This window comes from Meleagris gallopavo, chromosome 7 (assembly GCF_000146605.3).
Source record: "Meleagris gallopavo isolate NT-WF06-2002-E0010 breed Aviagen turkey brand Nicholas breeding stock chromosome 7, Turkey_5.1, whole genome shotgun sequence".
In the NCBI taxonomy this organism is placed as follows: domain Eukaryota; kingdom Metazoa; phylum Chordata; class Aves; order Galliformes; family Phasianidae; genus Meleagris; species Meleagris gallopavo.
The window spans coordinates 3,160,539-3,180,382 of NC_015017.2; the positions used below are offsets into that span (position 1 = coordinate 3,160,539).

At 44.9% G+C, this 19,844-nt stretch overlaps 2 protein-coding genes and 1 long non-coding RNA gene across 3 annotated transcripts in view; 2 read left to right on the forward strand and 1 right to left on the reverse strand.

Moving 5' to 3' along the window:
• Positions 1–414: 414 nt before the first annotated feature.
• Positions 415–19,844, reverse strand: part of SPAG16 (sperm associated antigen 16) — a 351,197-nt gene continuing 331,767 nt past the window's right edge. Inside the window, exon 17 of the mRNA XM_031554276.1 lies at positions 415–748. Coding sequence (XP_031410136.1) covers positions 570–748 — 179 coding nt within the window. The 3' untranslated portion in view covers positions 415–569. The remainder of the gene's footprint in view (positions 749–19,844) is intronic.
• Positions 12,450–15,999, forward strand: LOC109368447 (heat shock transcription factor, X-linked-like). Its single transcript, XM_019616894.1, has 2 exons — positions 12,450–14,753; positions 15,167–15,999. The coding sequence occupies exons 1-2, from the start codon at positions 14,235–14,237 to the stop codon at positions 15,824–15,826; spliced, it is 1,179 nt and encodes a 392-aa protein (XP_019472439.1). The 5' UTR covers positions 12,450–14,234; the 3' UTR covers positions 15,827–15,999.
• The window catches only part of LOC109368448, a 4,558-nt gene continuing 3,115 nt past the window's right edge, over positions 18,402–19,844 (forward strand). The window contains exon 1 of the long non-coding RNA XR_002116464.1: positions 18,402–18,553. This is a non-coding gene — a long non-coding RNA (uncharacterized LOC109368448). The remainder of the gene's footprint in view (positions 18,554–19,844) is intronic.

Sequence of the window (19,844 nt, forward strand, 5' to 3'; positions counted from 1 at the left end):
AAAAAGAAAAAAAAATTTATTTTTAGAGGGTGGGTGGGAAATAAAATAAATAAATAATTAAATAAATAAATAAAAAGAGGGAATGGGGAAAAAAAAATAAGAGGAATCCAGCTGCGGGGAGAGGCACGCAGCCCTGCGGTGATCCCACTGCTGTCAGTGCTGCGCTCCCCAACTCGGCCTCCTTCCTGCCCCGGCGGCGGCCCGAGAGGTTGCTGCATCCAAAATCCCACCTTGCTGCATTATTAAAACTTCCCGTCTTCCCGCAGGCTGGAACTGGGGAGCCGTGCGCTGGTGGCTCCGCTGCGATACGCTCACAACCGATCTCCCTGCAATTCGGCTGCTCTGTCATTAGGCGTCATTGTAAAGCTATTTCTGCCCGAGCGACCGAATGAGGGATGCTGGATGCTGGGGAAAACAGCGTAAAGAAAGCCAAAGCGGGGCTTTTATTGGGTTAAAACACAGGGTAACATTCCTCTCGAGCAACTATGCCCCCTGAAAACATTAACTATGGAAACGCTTCACCATCGCTGCTACGCTGTTCTTTCCACGAAACACCTTGAGGCTCATCCTTAGATCCAGACACAGACAGTGCCGTCGGCAGCCCCCGAGAGCAGCTGCTCCACCGGGCGATGGAAGGCCACGCTCTGCACTTCTGTCTCACCCTGGCCCCGCAGGCTATGGAGCTGGTCCAGCTCTGGCTGCACAATCTTCACAGCCCCATCACTGCTCGCCACGGCCACGGTGCGACCTGGAATGGAAACAGAGAGCAAAGTTAGCGGGTTTGGCAAGGGCAGAGGTGCTGGGAGTTTGGAGCTGGTGGTGTAAAGATGAACCATGTCTTGCGTGCTCCCGTTTGCTGAGATAAATGATGGGAAAGTTGAGTAGATCAATGATAATGAGATTGGATTCAGAGTGATTAAGTGAATCTGGAGACCTGGGTATGCTACTCATTAAGGGCACAGCTATTCCACTCGGGTGCAATTATTTAGGGCCAGATTCTGACATGCAGGCTGAGCAGCAGAGAAGCAGGTACTCCGCTGATAGCTGGAGGTATCAGAATCACGCCGTTACGTTGCTTTTCTTGGACAGCGCTGTTCTAAAGGAAAGGGCAGTTCTCAGCCAAATTGCATCCAACTGAACCGAATGCCCCGCTCCCTCTGAGCCTTATGGAAAAGCCTTACGACGGAACTAAAGCTAAGTCAAAAAGGTTCTAAAGACTCTCCAGTTTCCGTGTACTTATTGACAAACCAGACAGACCCAGCTTTCATCACTCCCAATGATGCAGAAAGTCAGTTCTCCTCCTACTTTAATACCAGCATGGGTACCAGGTGGAAAGCAACGTGTTTAGCACATTTATTTACCCTGCTGACAGATACAGGCTCCCTCCTTTTGGAAACTAACTGTAATAGTCATGAGTGCCACATACAGAAAAAATAAATATAAATAAATAAAACAAAAAATCAAAGAAAAAAAAGAAAGGATTGACACATTCATTTCAGAGCTGATGTGGTCCTCCCAGCAACGAGATCCAGTCATGACCTTGGCCAAATGCCTTGTTCTGTTGGGAGCATGTTCAATATACCCTTCAAATGATTACAACTCTTTTCATGGATCAGTATTTTCCTTCTGAAAGCAAAGGAATCACCAGCAGAGGAATAACTAATATTGACACTGACAAAGTCAATTGGACACTAAGGCCATCATTTGGGGGAAGGTTATGAAAAACGGGAGAGATTTGGGCCATTTTAGTCATGTAAGGAATTCACCAAAAAGCCAGTGAGAACCTATCACTCATCAGAAGTTAATCGGGAAGAATCTGTCCTCCCAGCATGAATCCCATGCAAGCCATGGTGTTGGCTGTGACCATACAACGTGCTGTTCATCCAGGAAACACATTGTCCTTCCACTCAGCCTAATTCACAACAATGATCGTCACATTGGCTCACTTGACAACCTGGGAAGCAAACCAATGCCACTTCTCCATCTCTCAAAGGAAACACAAGTCTAAAGCTGCTCACAAATGCTTTGAGAATACTTAACCAGTCATTACGCTTAGTGTAGTCATGGAGTGCAGGAAAAGCAAATGGAAGGTAGAGCTAACCATGATAAATATGCCCTATTTGCAAACCTTTACAACTACCCAGTTTCCTCATCTAGAACAAAGCCTGACACAGCAAAGATCTGTAGGATGGATTAGAGTGTCCAAAGCAGCAGATGTGAATATTTATTACAAACTCTCTTCCAGGAAGTCTTTGCTGACAGAAGCACTGCATATGGATTTCACTTGCAGCCAGGCTCTCCAGGCAGTCACTGGGATGACTTCTCCAGGAGCCAAATAAATGCCATTTTGCCTGGAGCCCTGACACCGCAACAGCTGGGCAGGGGGTTAATGTCACTTTCAGCCTCCTCAAAGCCATAACGAAGTGCTTGTTAGAAACAGAGAAGGACAGGAGGGAGACAAAAATAAAAGGAAGGCTTGGACAATTGCAGCTTGCCAGTAGCTTGTGAGGTGCAACAGCAAATATCACATCTCCCCATGCCAGGGAAAGGGCTTGGGTGAACAGGGCAGCCCTGGTGAGGAGTAGTGTCTCATCTCCCATACATTTCGTGCCTACCACCCTGTGATGCACTGCTGCTGCTGGCTATGAGCACAGCAACTCCTTGCTCTGTAGCAGAAGGATGCACTGCAAATACAGGCAGAGAGGGGAGAGGAATGCACCAAATGAGATCATGTTCTGACACCCATTGTCACCGCTGATCTACACACCTATAACACTTTGCTCATTATAATGTAAATTTACTCCCTCTTTCCTTCCAAAAGGAGATATTTCTTTTTGGGAACAAATTGTGTTTTATTGCTCTTTCAAGACATTCTCCAATTAGGAAGCCAAACAAAATCTATTACGTAATTGTCATGCGAAGCCCTGTTTTGATGAAGGACGCTTCCTCATGCACTAACAAAGGCACTTTGATATAACACTCAGAGCAAGACAAAAGCCTGGAGATAACTGTTCCTTCATACACCTTGGGGGTAAATTGTCAGGTGGGGCAGGTCTGTGCAAATCCACTGTGCTCAGCAGGTAATACAGAACTGCATCAAAATGAACAGTTTCTGATTAGAAGATGCAGAGCACCTCCAGATCTCAAACTCAAGGTTGCAAAGACGTCCAGCTCATGCAAAGCCGCTGCAGATCTGCTGGTACATCCACAGACCAGCAACATGGGGAGCTATACCCAAGCTCCAGCCCTGAGCTCCTTCCTCCTCCTCCACCTGGCAGCAGGAGTGATGACAGAGCACATCGCCATGCCAAAGAGACCCTACGGTAGCAGCCCTTGTAGTAATTACATCTAATCTGTTGTTGCCCGTTGCTAGAACAGAGGTACTAATTTTTCTGATGTACCCCTATTACGTCCTTAGAATAACATAAGCTCTGACCATCTGGTCATTTGCTCCAAAAAGCATGCACTGAGATAGAAAAGGTAGAGAGAAAAGCAGCAGAAGCACCGGAAGGCATAAACAACTGTGCAAGCAGTCGCTGAAAGGGATAGTGACTTACCCAGCAAAAATATTTGTGTGCTAAAAAGTATTTGTTCATCTTTTCTCTCTTTGTACACTTGCACTGCAGTCAAGCCCAGGACGCTGCTATGTCTCCCTTTTAGGGACCCACAGAGGAATCAATTGCTGAGCCACCTACAGGGTTTAATAGTCCAAACTGTCACCCACATGGCGTGGACAAACCCGTCTGTTTTGGTTCCAACCCAATCTGTTCTACGTTTCTATGAATCCCACCCCACCTGGAAGCTGTGATGCAGCCCATGAAGCTGCCAGCAGATGGGACGTGGTATTTCTGGACATACCTTCTGGGATGCAACTACATTTCCCAAGAGGCCAGTGCCTCTCGGCTCCTTTTGTTTCCAGCATTACAGCAAGCTCCTGCTGCACATCTCCAGCCCCGGCACCTCCCAGAGAACAGGCTCAGTTCCCAGCACCACACATTGCCTGGCCAGGCTGCCACCTCCAGGCTGGCAGTGCCCTTTGCTTTGGGCATTGATGAATTCCTAAGGCAGTTCTGCTCTTTGGGCTGGAAAAATATTTGTGCCTCATAAAAGCAATCAAAGTCACCCGTGCCCTTTTATTCCTGGTACTAAAGACACATCTTAACATTGTTCTCAGAACAGAACTGGACCTTAAAATCCATTAGCACCTATGTTGCTACATAAATACTATCAAAGCTAAAGCCACATATGTAGACACAATACAAAACCATCTTCTAATTTGAACTGGGAGCTAAATTTAAAATAGGGCTGGTACATTGAAGCAATGGAATTGGTGACTGCGTTTCTTCAGAACACAAAACCAGACAAGATTAATTTGCTGGGTTGATAGAACCAAATTACCTGGGGTAGAGGGAACAAGACCTGCACTTGTCAAAAGACAGCCTGACAATTTATATTCCATAAGGTCCTAATAGAAATCACAGCCACAATTACTGTCCTCTTTGTAAAATGAATTTTGAATGAAACCTAGCCAAGACAATTCAGTAGTGCTTTGTGGGAGACAGCGCTCAGGGAGACCTCTGGGTTGGGAAAGCAGAAAAAGAAGGTCAAGTTGCAGGCAGGCTCTTCAATCAATAAATGCTGTTGGCCAAAGTCTTAGGATTTCACCTTAACACCACTGCAGCTGGGTTACTCAACAGTGGGATGCTCTTGTTCAGATGCAGAGCAGAACAAGGAAAGAGAAAGGGAGAGAAATCACCTGCGTGTAGCAGCAGCAGTGACACCCAGAGTAAGGGATGCGGGATTTGGGCAATTGCTTCCAATGCAATCATGGCCACTATTTTTAGGTTTTATCATAGATAATTCAGACGTAGTGACTTCACCAATTTAAAAATACTTAGGCTGCCTAACCGTAAGCAAAGCATTCATCTTCAAAGACGCAAGCCCAGTTATTTCTTGAGTCATTAAAATTATGATCTTGCATGGATTTAAGACATTCTGTTTAACATAACTACATAGAGAAGCCTGGGACCATTACTGACGGCAGAGATGAAATAATGTATCAAAGAATGAAAGAAAGAAAAGCTTTGATCAATAGGGAAATGATTTTTATACACATCAGAACCAATTTAAAGAATTCTCTAGGATCAATTTAGATAGACAGAAATGCTTCTCAGCATTTATTACCTGTGGAGGGAATATTGATCCCATTCATTGATTTCTCCTATGTGCACAGAGCAGCATCTGGTTTTGGTTCTGGTTTTTGTTTTGAAAAGAAAGATGCCCCAAAATGGAAAGTATCAAGAAACGACTTAAGGACTTCCATTAATGGTTCAACTAGCGTCATTACTCAGAACTTCTCAACTCCAGGCCAGAAAAGGCACATGATTGTTAGTCGATACAAAGAAGGGTTTTGCTGAAACCATGCTCACCGAAGGCTACTAATTCCTTAATTTTCTTCAAGGAATCTTTGCTCAGGATAATATTAGATATTATTATAATATTAGCACTCAGCCCTGCTGGATTACACACTCCCTCTGCTTGAGGACCTTTAGTCATCAATAGAGCAGCAGCCACGTGCACTGACATGACAGTCACCCAGCCCAGGGGGTCTCTGAGAGTCAGGGCACCTTCCTGCTGCCTGTAAAAGATACAACACCCCAGTCCCTGCCTCAAACAGTCTGCAGTCTAAAGCTTAATTTAAAAAACAAAACAACAACCACAACAACAAATGCAGAAAATAGATCAGGGAGGACAAGGCTACAGGCAATTATGAGCTTAATTAGCCATGATACTGCTGCCTTGCCATAGCAAAATGTTTTATGGGCATCCTGGCAGCAGCAGATGACTGAGTCTGTAGTCAGGTCTATGCACAGCACCATGCAGAAGTACTCAGACTGATGATGACTGCTCCCCATGCTCAGTGAGATCAGGAACACGCAGCACACCCAGAGCATCCCCAGCCAATGGAACCTCTGCCCAAACTGGACACAGCACAGCACCACAGCAGCCTTCTGACCTCCCTGTGCTGTGGCAGAACACCCACTGGGATGCTGGGATGCTCACCTGGGGAGCAGAAAGAAATCACAGAGAGGCTCTGCAGCAGCTCATGAGCTGGCACACAGTCTGACTTGGGGCGAAGACAAAGTATTAACTTTGCAGAACCCTTGGAAGGGTGGAGAGAAAGGCAGATGGGAAGGTTTCCAAATGCTACAGTGTAAGATTCTTCATGCAAATGTTAGCATGCTTGTCTAAATAAGAGTAAATAAAATGTTTAACAGATGCTGCAAACCATGATTGCAGCGGCTGTAGATAAAACTCTTCATTACTGTCACACCATGTGGAATGTTATTTACCAAGCAACCAACTTCACCATACGATAGATGTTCTACTTGGTTTTTCTTGTTCTATAAACAGCTTTCAACAAATACATCAATTATTCCTCGTCTTCCAAATGCACACCACGTTCTGCTTAGGAATGCAGTTTTTTAAACGTTGTTCCAAGTCTTCCAACCTTCCAATTGGGAATAAATCCTCCTCAATATTCCCCTCCTGAAAATGATGACAACCTCCTCCTCCCTTTGCCTCCCCAGTGTGTTAATTTGGATCTTTCTTGGGAGAGGACAGAAGAACAATCCTGAGCAGGCTGTAATTCACTTTAATATTCCTAATAATGGAGACAAAAAGGCAAGCTGGGAAAGAGAGAAGAGGTCCAACAATCTGCTGATATAGGGTTTTCATATATTGATATCAAAACAAAAACATTTTGCTATTCTTTAGTGTAATGACTTTTCTCCCTTCTCTGAGATATTTAAATAGGCAGAGATTTGGCAAAGCATGTTAGAGAAAAAAATCTCAGAATTCACTTAAACTTGTGACTCATCTCATGCAGGTGAAGTCATTCAAACGCAGTAATCATCTGCTTAGATAACGGTAGGATCAGGGAACTGAAAAGAGATCCATCATGACAAAAGTGAGGTATAGTACCTGGTTTTGTAATGAACAAATTCACTATTATTTGGCAATAATTAGGCCCGATAAAAAGAAAGGCAGCTTTATAGATTGGGCAGAGGCATACAATGCAGGTTTCTTAGACCCCAGTATTTAAAGGAAATAAAAGAAAGTGCTGAGAAGTTCCTTAGTCAAATTGCCCAGTGTAAGTTGGCAAAGGTGGAAGGTGATTTCTTTGGAAGACAGAAAAACCCAAACTACCTGTGCAGTGTGTCGACAGAAGTATGTGTGCAGAGATCTGTCCTGGATGAGATGTAAGTGTGCAGCAGGATACGGCTGCCCGCATTTCCCTTCAAAGAGCAGGGCTGTGGAGAGATGGTTGGCCAGCAGGCATTGGGGACTTCTCTTAACTTCTTACTGGGAGAAAAATGTGACTGAGATGAAGGGGCATTATTTCCAGAGCTTAAATGATCTCAGAACTTGACAAATCCTTTTTCAATCAAAAAATCACCAGAAAGTCACTTATAGCAAAGAAAGCGTTTATCTGATAGAAGAAAATCCTTCATATAAAAGAACTTTAAGCTTTTTGTAAGGATTGCTAGACCTGGACCATTACTGTAAAGCTCCCTTTCAGCTGGACTTGAGCTTGTTTCTATTTGATTTTATTCGGCCCTTTGGTGGCATTTGAGATTTTCAAAATAGTTTTACAACAAAATAGAAAAGGCAGAAACTTTAGGAGCAGAGTCTTCAAGATGTCAAAATCTGTCTGGAAGAATTCAAGGAACTCTTGGATACATTCAGAAGATATTAAAAAATAACATATTAAGAATGAAAGGGTAAGAGAATCTTCATCTTCTGTCCAGAAATGTTTCTTCTCTTGAATGTCTACATCAGAAGCAGCACATCCACGACTGTACTGCATGTAATGTTACCTCTGTAGCACGTTAGCTGGTTTCTTGCTGTTTCAAGAGTCTGAGAAGAAAAATACCATCGCTCTTACTTTAAATAAAAAATTTCATTTAAAATATAAAACTTACTGATGGGTTAACTCAGAAAAATTAAGTTACAGCAAAACTGCTGTCACCACAAATTGAAATTTATTCTGGTTTCTGCTACAAGTGAGATCCCTGAATATAGATTTTAGTGTGAAAACATGCTTTCCTCTGAACTTCCTACTTGACTGCAATGCATGCATTTTGGGCATCAATATATGTCTCATTTTTAAGTGTTCAGCGGAGCTGAGAAATGTCCAAAGACAGGAATTCCAAACATGCAGGAACCGAGCTCTGACTAATGGTAACACTGCTTTAAAGGCATTCAGAGAATATTAGATAACCTGCTATTAATTTTCTATTCTTTCTCTTTCCCCACTCTCTATTTTCAGGTGCCTGCAGCCATTCAGTTAAAGCCTCTTTGGTTCTCCTTCCTTTCCCAAACGATGAGATGGATGGGGTTATGTTATGGAAGAGGAGACCTGGATGTGAGCAATGATTTATTTTTCCCCTGGATAGCTTGTGCAGCATTCTTCCCATTAACTCAAGAGGAATGACCAGATGCATAATAGCTTTTTGATACAGGGTGGGATTCATCTCATCTACCTTTGCCATCCCACAGCAGAAACGGAGAGCAGTTCGTTCCCATGGGCTCCAGGTGAGCAGAATCCAGTGAGAAAAACTTAATTTTCAAAGAAACTCACTCACTGATCTCAGACATCTATCACAAGTGACTGTGCACCGCCATGGAGGGACTCGATATATCTTATCTGCAGACAGCTGAGGCAGGGGGAGAGATTTAAATCCTGCTTGAAACCTGCAAATGGGCAGCTCAAGAAAATTTGAGAAAGAAGTAGAAAGAAATTCCTGAAATGCTTTGATGGCAGACTGAAGTATGCCAGAGCTGCTGATTGTGTCTTGGCACTTGTAGGCACCCGAGGCACGTAAAAGCTGCTGAAAGTCACACTAATATAGGCAATGACCACTATTAAACCCAACTCTTAATGAACTGGTGCAATTTTCACGCTGTGGCGACAATCCATAATCTAAGCAGCATTTGGTAACAAAGCAGATCCTATGCATAGTCAGTGCTTTGTAATCCTAATAGCTCCAAGACAATGGACTCGTGTCCACTATATGTCCAAGCTTATGGAAAAGGACTGTAATTAACATTTCCTTTTTCAAAATAATCAAAATAAAAAAATAAAAATCAAATAAGATCAGGAAACACTTCAGTTTTTTTTTCCTTAAAGCTCGTTGTTGTTATCACTACTATTTCAAGCTTGGAGGATGATGTTTTGTCCACAAAGATGCTTCCCCTCCCCAAATGCCTCTCACTTAGCCTGAAGTTTCCCTGGTAGCTCATCCATGCTCTGTAGGCTCCACAGCTAGCCCCATGGCCAGTCTGAACAACTTACTTCACTTGCAGGTAGCCAGATAGGTGGATCCAACACCATCCTTAGGCTTCTCCGACTTCAGCTCCCCCACCTCATAAGTTGGTTTATTTTCATCTCTTTCTAAGCTTTTCTGAATTAAAATAATGTGATTTTTAATCCTCTCTTTCCCAGTGTTTGCTCAGTATCAGTACAATGGAGCCCTCAGATGCTGCCTGTGCTACCCTGATAATTCAAGTGAAACAGAGCATTACGGAGCAACGAGCTTCTTTTTTCCATATTTCAACTAAGCAGTATTTTACCGTGATAGTAAAACCAGACACACAGTAAGGATACGAAAACAAAAAGAAAAACCAGACGTAGAAAAACAAGTTCAATAAATTCTTCACTGACTACAAAAGCTCAAAGAATTGACTTCTAACATAAGCATGTTATTGTCAACAGCGGCATCTCTATTAGGCTTGTTCCCTTTCCTAAACATTCCTATTACTGTCATTTCTCAGCTTTGTCATATTCACTGCCTTGACAGCACAGACACTACGCTGTACAATCTGTCAGAAGGGCCAGCTGATTTCCTCCGTCTTCTGACACTTGCAGGTCTTTAATATCAGGTTGTCAGAACGCCAAAGAGAAAGGCGTGTGCTTCCTCCTCCGGTGCTGCTCCCGTGACTGCCAGCACACACACTTTAATCATTAGCCTTACACTGCTATGAAATTCTGGCTTTTGTGCCCTTGGAGCCCCATGCTAGAAAACGCTGCTGGCAGTAACCTAGGGCAGAGTTGCATTAGTCAAATGAATTCTTTACATTCCACAAAGCTCATCTAGTTTACTTTCTAAAACTTTCTTTTCGTGACTCTTTTTGCAGTAGGTGTAAGCCTCATTCAGTGACAGGTGTAGGTGAAATAGTGTATGCTTAACACTGATCTCTCTGCACCTGGACCGTTTGTCTGTTGGTCTCCTGTGATGGGCAGCACTGTTTTCTGCAGTGTGCAACTTCTTTGATCCAATATGAAACCAAGAGAGAAGAACAGGAGCCCAAACCAAGCAATGGCCTGAGGCACTGATGACACTCACTGCAAAGGTGGAAATTCTGCATTCTCTGTCCCTGGAGGCATTCAAGGCCAGGTTGGATGTGGATCTGGGCAGCCTGGTCTGCTGGCTGGTGACCCTGCACATAGCAGGGGGTTAAACTAGATGATCATTATGGTCCTTTGCAACCCAGGCCATTCTATGATTCTTTGTTCTCGTCCCCCAGTGCAGCAGAATGAGCTAGTGCCCAGACCCATAACTACACTAGGTTAGGTCTTTCTGAATGTATTCTGTTACAGCATCACACTTTGCATACAACAGAAATAAAAAAGTTGGTAAAGGAGATTTGGGGCCCACAGACACCATACAATCAGCAGGTCTGCAAGAAACAGGAGCTTGCTCTACGCAAAGCACCTACCTGCAGGTGGCCTGAATCAGTAAGCTGGTAGAAACCACTGCTAAATACTTGCCTAGCTTCTCAGAATCTGTATTGATGCCTGGAGGGTTCTGATTCACGGAGAAGAATGAAAAACAATCTAAGCCTTTAGCACTTGGATTGCCAAAGGACATTTGCTGCAAGAACCTACTAACTTTCATAGGCACAAATCCACCAGCAAGTGCAGCAGTGAGACATGGCATCAAAGCAGAGGACAGACCTGGTGACAGCTCCAGCAAGAGCCTTGCAGTACCCAGCACTTCATTTTTCTATGCACTGCTCCCTGACTGCGATGCAAAGCGATAGCCCTGCTTTGTGCAGCTTATCTCCTCGGGCTGGCTGGGACAGGATTCTTACAGCCTGCCCAGCAGAGCCTCGAGGCATTATTAAAAAAGTCATAAATAATAACAAAGGCGTTTACTGCTGTGAGTCAACAGATCTCCTGGCTACATGTGAGCACGAGGTATCGACTGAGCCATCGGAGATAACACACAGTGTCACTACCCTGGGCTGCCCGCTCCTCCTGCTGCCAAAGTGCTCACCTCTCGTCCACTGATGGCTAAATAATGGGAGGAAACACGGCCTGGCTGCTGCTGCTTGCAGTAATGAATGCTGCTGTCGAGTGTAACAAATGTCGTATGTCACGGAGGCATTTATGACACTAATACTGGAGCACTGGATAGCATCCAATAACAATCTATGGCGAGGTAATGGAACGTAGCTGCAGAGTGTTGAAAAGGGATCCGAAGCTAATACAGTTCTTACAGTATCAGGTATATGCAAAATATCCTGTAATACCATGTTCAATTACTAGGGGAAAAAAAAAGAAAAAAAAAAAAAGCAGATTGTATGATACATTACAGATTTTACAGATTTATAGTGCTTCAGATGCAGCTCCCTGCCAAGGTTTTAAGAAAGGTTCACACTTCTGATAGTTTTATGGCATATCTTATCCATTAAATGCTAGAAATACAGGAATTGTGTTTCATTTGTTGCCATGGATCGCCACATTACTGCTTTTATTTAAAGCCCAACTATTTCTAATTCTTTATGGAATATTCATCCATAGCCTGAGAAGCCACCAGAGGTCTGAATGACTTTGGCTCAGCCCCTGCAGTCCAAATGATCAAGTAACAGCTTCAAAAAGAGAATCATAGAATACAAGAATATCCTGAGATGGGAAGGATGCACCCCAGGGTACGGTTGGCCCTTCTGGCTCTGGGGCAAAGAACTGACACCAAAAAACGTGCCATCACCAGAGCCCCCGGATCCCTATCCTGGAGCAGCTCTTTTGCCACCCATTCCCTTGTCAGTACATAGAGCCAGGACTGCACAACAGGCACAATTCAGCACAGGCTCTTGGTAAACTTCATATTGTTGCAGCTTCCACAACCATTCCATTGGACAAGACTAAATCATAGATCAGAGAATCACAGTATGGTTTGAGTTGGAAGGGACCTACAAGACCATCAAATTCCAACTCCCCTGCTATAGGCTGGGACACCACCCATTAAACAAGTTCACACAAAGACCTCTGAAAAGTCTCCTTGAAATGGAATGGCTCAAGATCTCTTCAGGTTAGTGATGTCCGCAAACTTGGCATGCACTCCACTGCTGCATCCAGACACCACTTCTACATAAAACCTTGCCTTTATAAAGAAGGTGCTTCATCCTGTACAGATGGATGTGATTTAAAAGGCTCACAGAACACCCCTGTGACCAGTGGGATATCCCTGGCAACAAGTGACATCGGCTCGGGGGTCTCCAGCCCTGCCTCGGGCACCGCACGCTCATGTCACAGTGCCCACACAAGGGCATCATGGTGACACCTGAGCATCTCCCACTGGAACCCCCAGGCCCTTCTCAATAGTAATTTGCCCTTCTTTATGTGTTTATCTGTTTATTTATTTAGTTCTTCTGGAAATAAAACGTTTGAATCGTTAACCTTTCCGTTTATTATGTCCTTTTATAAAGTCATACAGTCAGTTCTAGATCAAGTTCTAGATCACATTGCCCAGGGCTCCATCCAACCTGGACTCTCAAGGCAGCCTGTCCCACTACCTCACCTCTCCCTCAGCAAAAAACATGCCCCTGAGATCTAATATAAATCTCTCCTTAAGTTTAAAACCTTTCTCTCTGTCCTACCACTAGCAACTCTTGCATAAAGTTCATAACCCTCCTCTTTCCAATCTCCACTTCAATACAGGGACACCACAATGAGGCGTCCCCACAACCTTCTTTTCTCCATGCTGAAACAAACCCAGTTCATTCAGCCTACCTTTACGGGAGCAGAGCCCTAGCCCTTGGATCATCATGGTGGCCCTCGTCTGCACTCTCTCCAAGAGCTCTGCACCCCTCCTGGGTTTGAGAACAGGGCACAGGGCTGATCCAAGTTGCCATTACCAAAATGCCAAACCTTTTCCTGGGGATGCTCTCCAGCTGCCTGCCCTCCTGTATGAACACAGGGCCAGGGCTGTCCCACAGGCATAACTCAACACGTGTTTTTTTGGAAAACTTCACATGCTTGCTGCCTGCACAGCCCTCCCATTGGCCAAAACCTCTGCAAGGCTTCTCTGCCTTTGAGGGGCTCAACAGCTCCTCCAGCTTAGCACTTTCCTCAAACATAGATGCACTACAGCCCTGCATCCAGACACTACTTCTACATCACGCCTTGCCTTTACAGAGAAGGCGCTTGATCCTGTACAGAGGAGTGAGAGTTAAAAGGCTCAGAGAAGATCCCTGATTTCCTTGGCTCACTTTCTCTGCCTCTAAAATACCAAAGAAAAGCAAAGGAACCAAAGAGCAGTTGCACACATCCTGTTTACGCCATCAGCACAGTGTATTTTGTGTCTTTCTCCATGCTGGACCTACAGAGCAGCCTCTGCACCGCTTCTGACACTGCAGAGCACCGCTTGGGCACACAGCTACTCCCTTGCACAAGCTGTGCTACGGAAATCATGCTGCACTGGCAAGAGGTGGACACAAACTGGGAGGAAATGGCTGTTTTATTAGGGTACCAGTGCTTGGGAAAGGGATTTCAGCCCCATCAGCAGAAGTAGGGGGACACCCAGGAGGCCAGCAGGGAGCAACTTGGGGGAGAAGACAGGGAAGGGGCAGCAAGGCCTCGATGAGGGCTGGTCTCCTTCCAACACAGTGCATTTGCCTCACGACTCAAGTTCAAACAGCTGTGGCTCAGGGCAGGACCAGCAACAGTGCTGTGCAGTGACATCGGCGGCTCCAGCCCTGCCTTCGGCACCGCACGCTCATGTCACAGTGCCCACACAAGGGTGTCATGGTGACACCTAAGCATCTCCCACCGGAACCCCCAGGCAGTGCCGCCACATTCCCCGTGCCAGCAGGCAGGGCGGACACTGGCTCGCTGCACAAGTGGGTGCACACTCACTCTTTGGTTCAATCAGACAAGAGACACTGAAATGGAGGCATCAGCTGCGGAAACAGCTTCTGCTGCTGATCTGGAGGAGCTGTTTGAGACCTCGGGCTCCGCTTCCACTGATTCGGCAGCTCACGACCAAGCACCAGCTGGCCACGCTGCTGAAACACCAACCGTGGAAGGAAAGGACTCACAAACGTTTCCCAATGAAGAGGAAACCAACGGTTTCCCTCTGAGTCCCTCTAAGGAAGGCGCTGGCCAAGCCAGTGTCTTCTCAGCCCTCAGCTTCCCACAGAAACTCTGGGTGCTGGCCGAAAGTGACCAAGTGAAGAGCATCTGGTGGGGCCACGGAGGAAACTGCCTCGTGATCGAGGAACAACTGTTCATGGTGGAAGTCCTGGCCAAGGAAGCGCCTGTGAGAGCATTTGGCTGTACAGGCATGAAGAGCTTTGTTCGCCAGCTCAACCGCTACGGCTTCACCAAAGTGCCACGGGACCTGGAAAGATCTCCGTCCCTTCCTGAGTTTCTGGCTGAGGAAGAAGCCACTGCTGCCCAGAGGAAGGTAAGGGCATCCATTGGTCCCCACACGAACGGCCCTCACAACAAATTCACACAATACCTTGTCTCAGTCAGCCTGAGCTGTAGGACTGAAGGGACCCATTGGTGTGGGGATACCTGGCTCAGCAAAACACAGTCGTTCATTTGCTTTTCCCACTGGCCCTGGCTTTGTACAGCACTGCTTAGTAGCAACTACAGACATCGGAGGGCTGTTAACAGTGTTTACCTCCCAGAAGCAAACGAGAGCATCAGACCAGCACTCTGAAGAATACAACTGCATCTCAGCTGAAATTAAGACACCCATAAGCCTTGTCCATACCCACACTTGCCCTCAGCCATTAGCACCGAGTTCCTCTATCTTGCTGTCCCTCAGCTCCACACTGACACCACCTAACTCTTCTCCTTTACCTTTTGCAGTTACTCCTCTACTCCTGCCCACTCTTCAGGAGAGATGACCCGGGGCTGTTGGAGCACTGCAAGCTAAGAGCGGCCCGGAAGAGAAGAGCTGAGGCTGCCCCTAGCCCGGGCCTGCAGGAGGCTCTGAATGAGAGCCCCCAGAAGAGCAGCCCAGGATCCCAGTCCACGCAGGCAGCAGCTGCTGGGCCAGAGAGGAGCCTGCAGGCAGCAGAACCACAAGGCACGCAGGCAGCAGCAAGCGTGGGGCCCCCGCCGGCCAAGCTCCCCAAGACAGACAGCCCCGGGGCCTTGGCAGGCTCTGCTCACAGAGCACCAGCGCCACAGCAGTGCCAGGCCCTGCCCTGCTCCACGCTGCCTGCGAGCAGCAGCCCGATGCTGGGTGCTGCCCGTGCTCCTCCACCGCACGCTGCTCTGCCCTTCGTGCTCCCCACTTTCACACCCGGCTCTCCTCGGCAGGAGCTCTCCCAGGCACCGCGTGCAACACCACAGCTGCAGGCTGCCTGGGACGCTCTGCCTTTCCTTAGCTTCTGCTTTGCAATGGCCATGAGGGCAGCGGCTACGATGATGCCAGCACACCGGCAGCCCCGCGCAGCCCCGCACTGCCCAATGTGCAGCTGCAACCAGCACCAGGCAGATGCCAGCCACGGCACGGCTCCGTAGTGCTGGACCCACTGCACGCAGCACCCCCTTACTTGTTCCTAGTTTGTAGCCCATACGTACATGTGTCTGAAAAAAGAATTTTTCAGTAAGGAACCTTCTTATTTCTCATGTTCCTTTATTTACCTATTTACCTATTTATTTGTTTAGCGTTTCTGGAAATAAAGCGTTTCAATACGAAACTTTTAATGTTGTCTTTGTCCTTTTAGTCTGAGTTCAAGTGTTTCAACGGCTTTCAAGTTTGGTTCTACACTTCCTGGAAAGACACTCAGGGTTGACGTTTTAATTGCAGCAATGGCAAGGAGAAAAACAGCCGCCACTTTTATATATAAACTCTAAATCCCAGACAAATGCATCCAAGGTTTATTCATATTTCTCTCTGCCATTCCTTGTACAGTGCTAATAGGCTTGTTAGGGAGCTAGGTTTTTTTCACAAGAGCTTTAGCAACCTAACGGAAGAAGAAAGGCCAGCATGCATAAATGGAATTTCAACAGGCACTTTTAAACAGAACCTTTTCCCAAAATTGTTTTTTTTTGTAATTGAAAAATGTCTTTCAAATGGAACCACTTAGCATAGCTCTGAACTGTATCCAGAATGGTCATAAACTGCTGCTCAGAGGCTAAGGGCCAAGACTTTAACTTCAGATATAAACGCATTAGTGGATGCCAATTCTGCTAGCAGTGAAATCTGGCCTAATATGCTTGATATAAAGATTTTGTTTCTTTATTCCCATTTCTGCTTGCAACATCAAGAGAAGCACTTAAAGCAGAGCTCAGATGAAATATTCCTTGAGAAAACTCACCATGAAAACTCTATCCAAGCATGCTCTGCTCTGCTTCAAGCTCAGGAGTGAGCCTTCACCAGACTCCCTTGCACTTCATAGCACAAACAGAACAAGAGCCCGAGCTTCAGCTCCACCTCCTTCCAGCCACACTCCTTCCATGACATTGCCCATGAATTGCCTTGTCTAGCTCTCACCACCTCATTCACGTAGTAAGTTTTATGCTGAGGAGTTTATTTTTGCACCGTAACAATCCATGCTTGAATCACTGATGAAATCCAAGGTCCTAAAGACATCAAGTAATTGTAATAAGTAGCACGAGAAAATCATTTAACTCTCACAATCTATGGATTAACGCAGAATTCATGGAATTCTTTTGTTATTATAAATACAGTTTAAATTAATCTTCTGATCTGCTCTATTAAAAAGCAATCATGGTAAAAGTGCATTTACTAAGAACCAGTTGCACGATGTGGAGACAGAACCAATCCAGGACTTAACTACTACACACTCACATGGAGATGACTGAACAACTGCTTTTAGTTTGATTCAGAAGCTGAGCTGCAGGAAGTAGAAAGAGCATTGGTGATGAAGCTGCCCTACGCACAACATCACCAAAGCTTCTGTAGGTTTCTCCCTGCCTGGATGCTGATGCTTTTCAGGAAATCTGGAATTACTGTTTCACAGCTTTAAACAGCAGCTTTTAAACTCAAAATTAAATTAAGAAAAAAAAAAAAAAAAAGACAAGAAGACCACGGATTGTTGTGGATACTAAAGAGAGATTGTCCCAAAATTAAAATCACATTTTTCCGTAGCACCTGAAGACCAGCAATGCAAATACTGAAGTCAGCGCAAAGTGTTTAGCATTAGATTTGAATGAACAAAAGAAATCAATGGTAAACTCAGGATTAGGACCTGAATCTCTTTCTGAGAACATTAAATCAAGCCGGTAAACCTGCTTTTGAAATTCTCTTTGTGCTACACGGATCAGTTCTCATCACACAGATTGCCTCAGTAGGATTCATGGGGTAAGACTTTAATTCCTCTGAAAGGCACAGGCATATTACAAACAGTTAGCATCATCCATTGCCTGTACATGCCATTTGTAGACCCATTTGTCTTCCACACAACTGTATTTCAATCTTATTTTCATTAGTTACCTTACTCTATTTGGATTAATTATGAAATGAAAAGGAGCACCGTTATACACAGCAGAGATGAAAAGCTGGCAAATGGAGGAGCGTAATCCACTCCTTGGCTCTCAGAACAAGCTATAAATCCACACCAGCTGCAATTTGCCACCTCTATCTCAGTTCAGCTCCTCCAGCTTTGCTGGTCTGAAAACAGAATGTGGTCTTCCTGGCTTTGCATTGCTTACTGGTATTTTTCCCTCCCCAAAATTCCATGTCACCGCCTCAAAATCCAGACACAAAACCTCTAGTTGTTGTTCTAAAGCTTGCCTTAGGTTTTAAGCACGAGAACAATCAAAAGGAATGAAGTCTGAGGAGGGATTTCTTGATGCATAAGGATTGCCTCTTACACCTCAACTCGCTGTGACTTAATAGTAAAGGAAAGTGTAGAAACCTGAAACAATTTCAGATTAACCTGGTTGTATCTGAAGGGTAAATTATTTTTAAGTGTGTAATATCAATCAAGAGGCATAAACTGCTTCAATTGCTTCCAGAGAAGAGGAGGCATTAAGGATTTGGTTGAGGGAACAAAGACCAACCACAGAGCAGTGTCATAGAGAAAGAAAGGATCCTACGCAACAATCAGATGAGATCTCCCCTGGGGGACAGTGCCATGGGGGGGTGTTCCTCCAGCAATGATGGCTGGTTCCCACTGATTTCCAGAGTTGCAATGTGAAATGGAATTGGCTGATTGATAGCAGCCATTAGAAAAGTAGCTAGACAGCAGCAGGAAGGAGTTAGGAAAAACTGCTTGCCAAGTAAGTGCCGTGATATCCCAAGATGAAGCATGAAGCTGTCTGCCCGTACGTTCTTGCCATCGCTTCACAATTCAGCATTCTCATTTCCTTCCCATCTATTCTGCAATTTCACGATGGAGCAAAACAAAGACAATGTTGTGAACGCACCTGATTTGCTTAAAGAACGGAGATTCATTTTTACTCATCTCATTTGTATGTGCATGAACTCTACCAGCTGCATTTATATTGCCTAGTTTGCACAGTCTGGGGCCAACCGGAATGGTTTCAAGTAAAAGTTATTCGTTTAGCAGGAGCAGGTAATTCACCGACTACCTGAATTGTTTAGGTAAATTCCTCGTACTATCAAAGCTTTTGCTTCTCATATGCTTACACAGTTTATCTATAACTCTCTAAAATGCACGTCTAGCATCATTTACTGCCTACTCACAGCTGAAAATCCACAGCCGGGTTTTAAAATCATGGCATCAGAAGCAAAATACAACGAGTCCCAAGAGTCATCTCTCTCTGCTCCCACTACTGCCAAGCTCCAGATTTCTGATCTTGAGGGCCTGATGGAGAATAAATACATGTTTTGTGTTTCATTTATCTCTACGTTATTAAACCCTGTTTGTGCTTCTCCCAGATATGTGTAACGACGTGAACTTATTTCACGCCACAATGGATCGTGTCATCAAAAGTCATTATTCCCATTGGAAATGCCATGGCTGCTTACAGGCTTGGGAGCATTCGATATTCCTGCCTCAAGATTCTGTGATGGGAATGAAATTCACAGTATGTAGGTAATTACATCTGGTCCTACACTGTGAAGATACAGGCACTCAGAGCCGAGCATGTCAATACTCTGTGTTTATATTTTTGCAAGATAGGAGAAATTCAATTTTATTCAGCTATCTCCCAGCGACTTTCTGCAACTATGTATCAGCAGAATTTTTTTTCACTTTTTTTTTTTTTATTTTAAAGATAAATTGCATGGTGTGCTATCAACGATACTTTGAATTTAAGAATAGAACCTATTAGTCTGTCACTCTTCCAGAGACACAGACCTTGAAGAGTCTGAAGAAGCAGTCTTTATGTGACAGCATAATAAGGATGTCAGGCCCCCTTCCTCCTCCCCAAATCTTCTTGAATGACATTTTCCCCAGCAAGGAAAATTAATACACTTCAGAAGTTATAAAGTGCAGGAAAACGTACATCAGCCATCAATATGACTTTCTAAAATGAAGCAGCGTGGAAACCACATTCTTAATCAACTTTCCTAAAATGTCCCTCTGTCTTTTACTAAAAAAAGAAG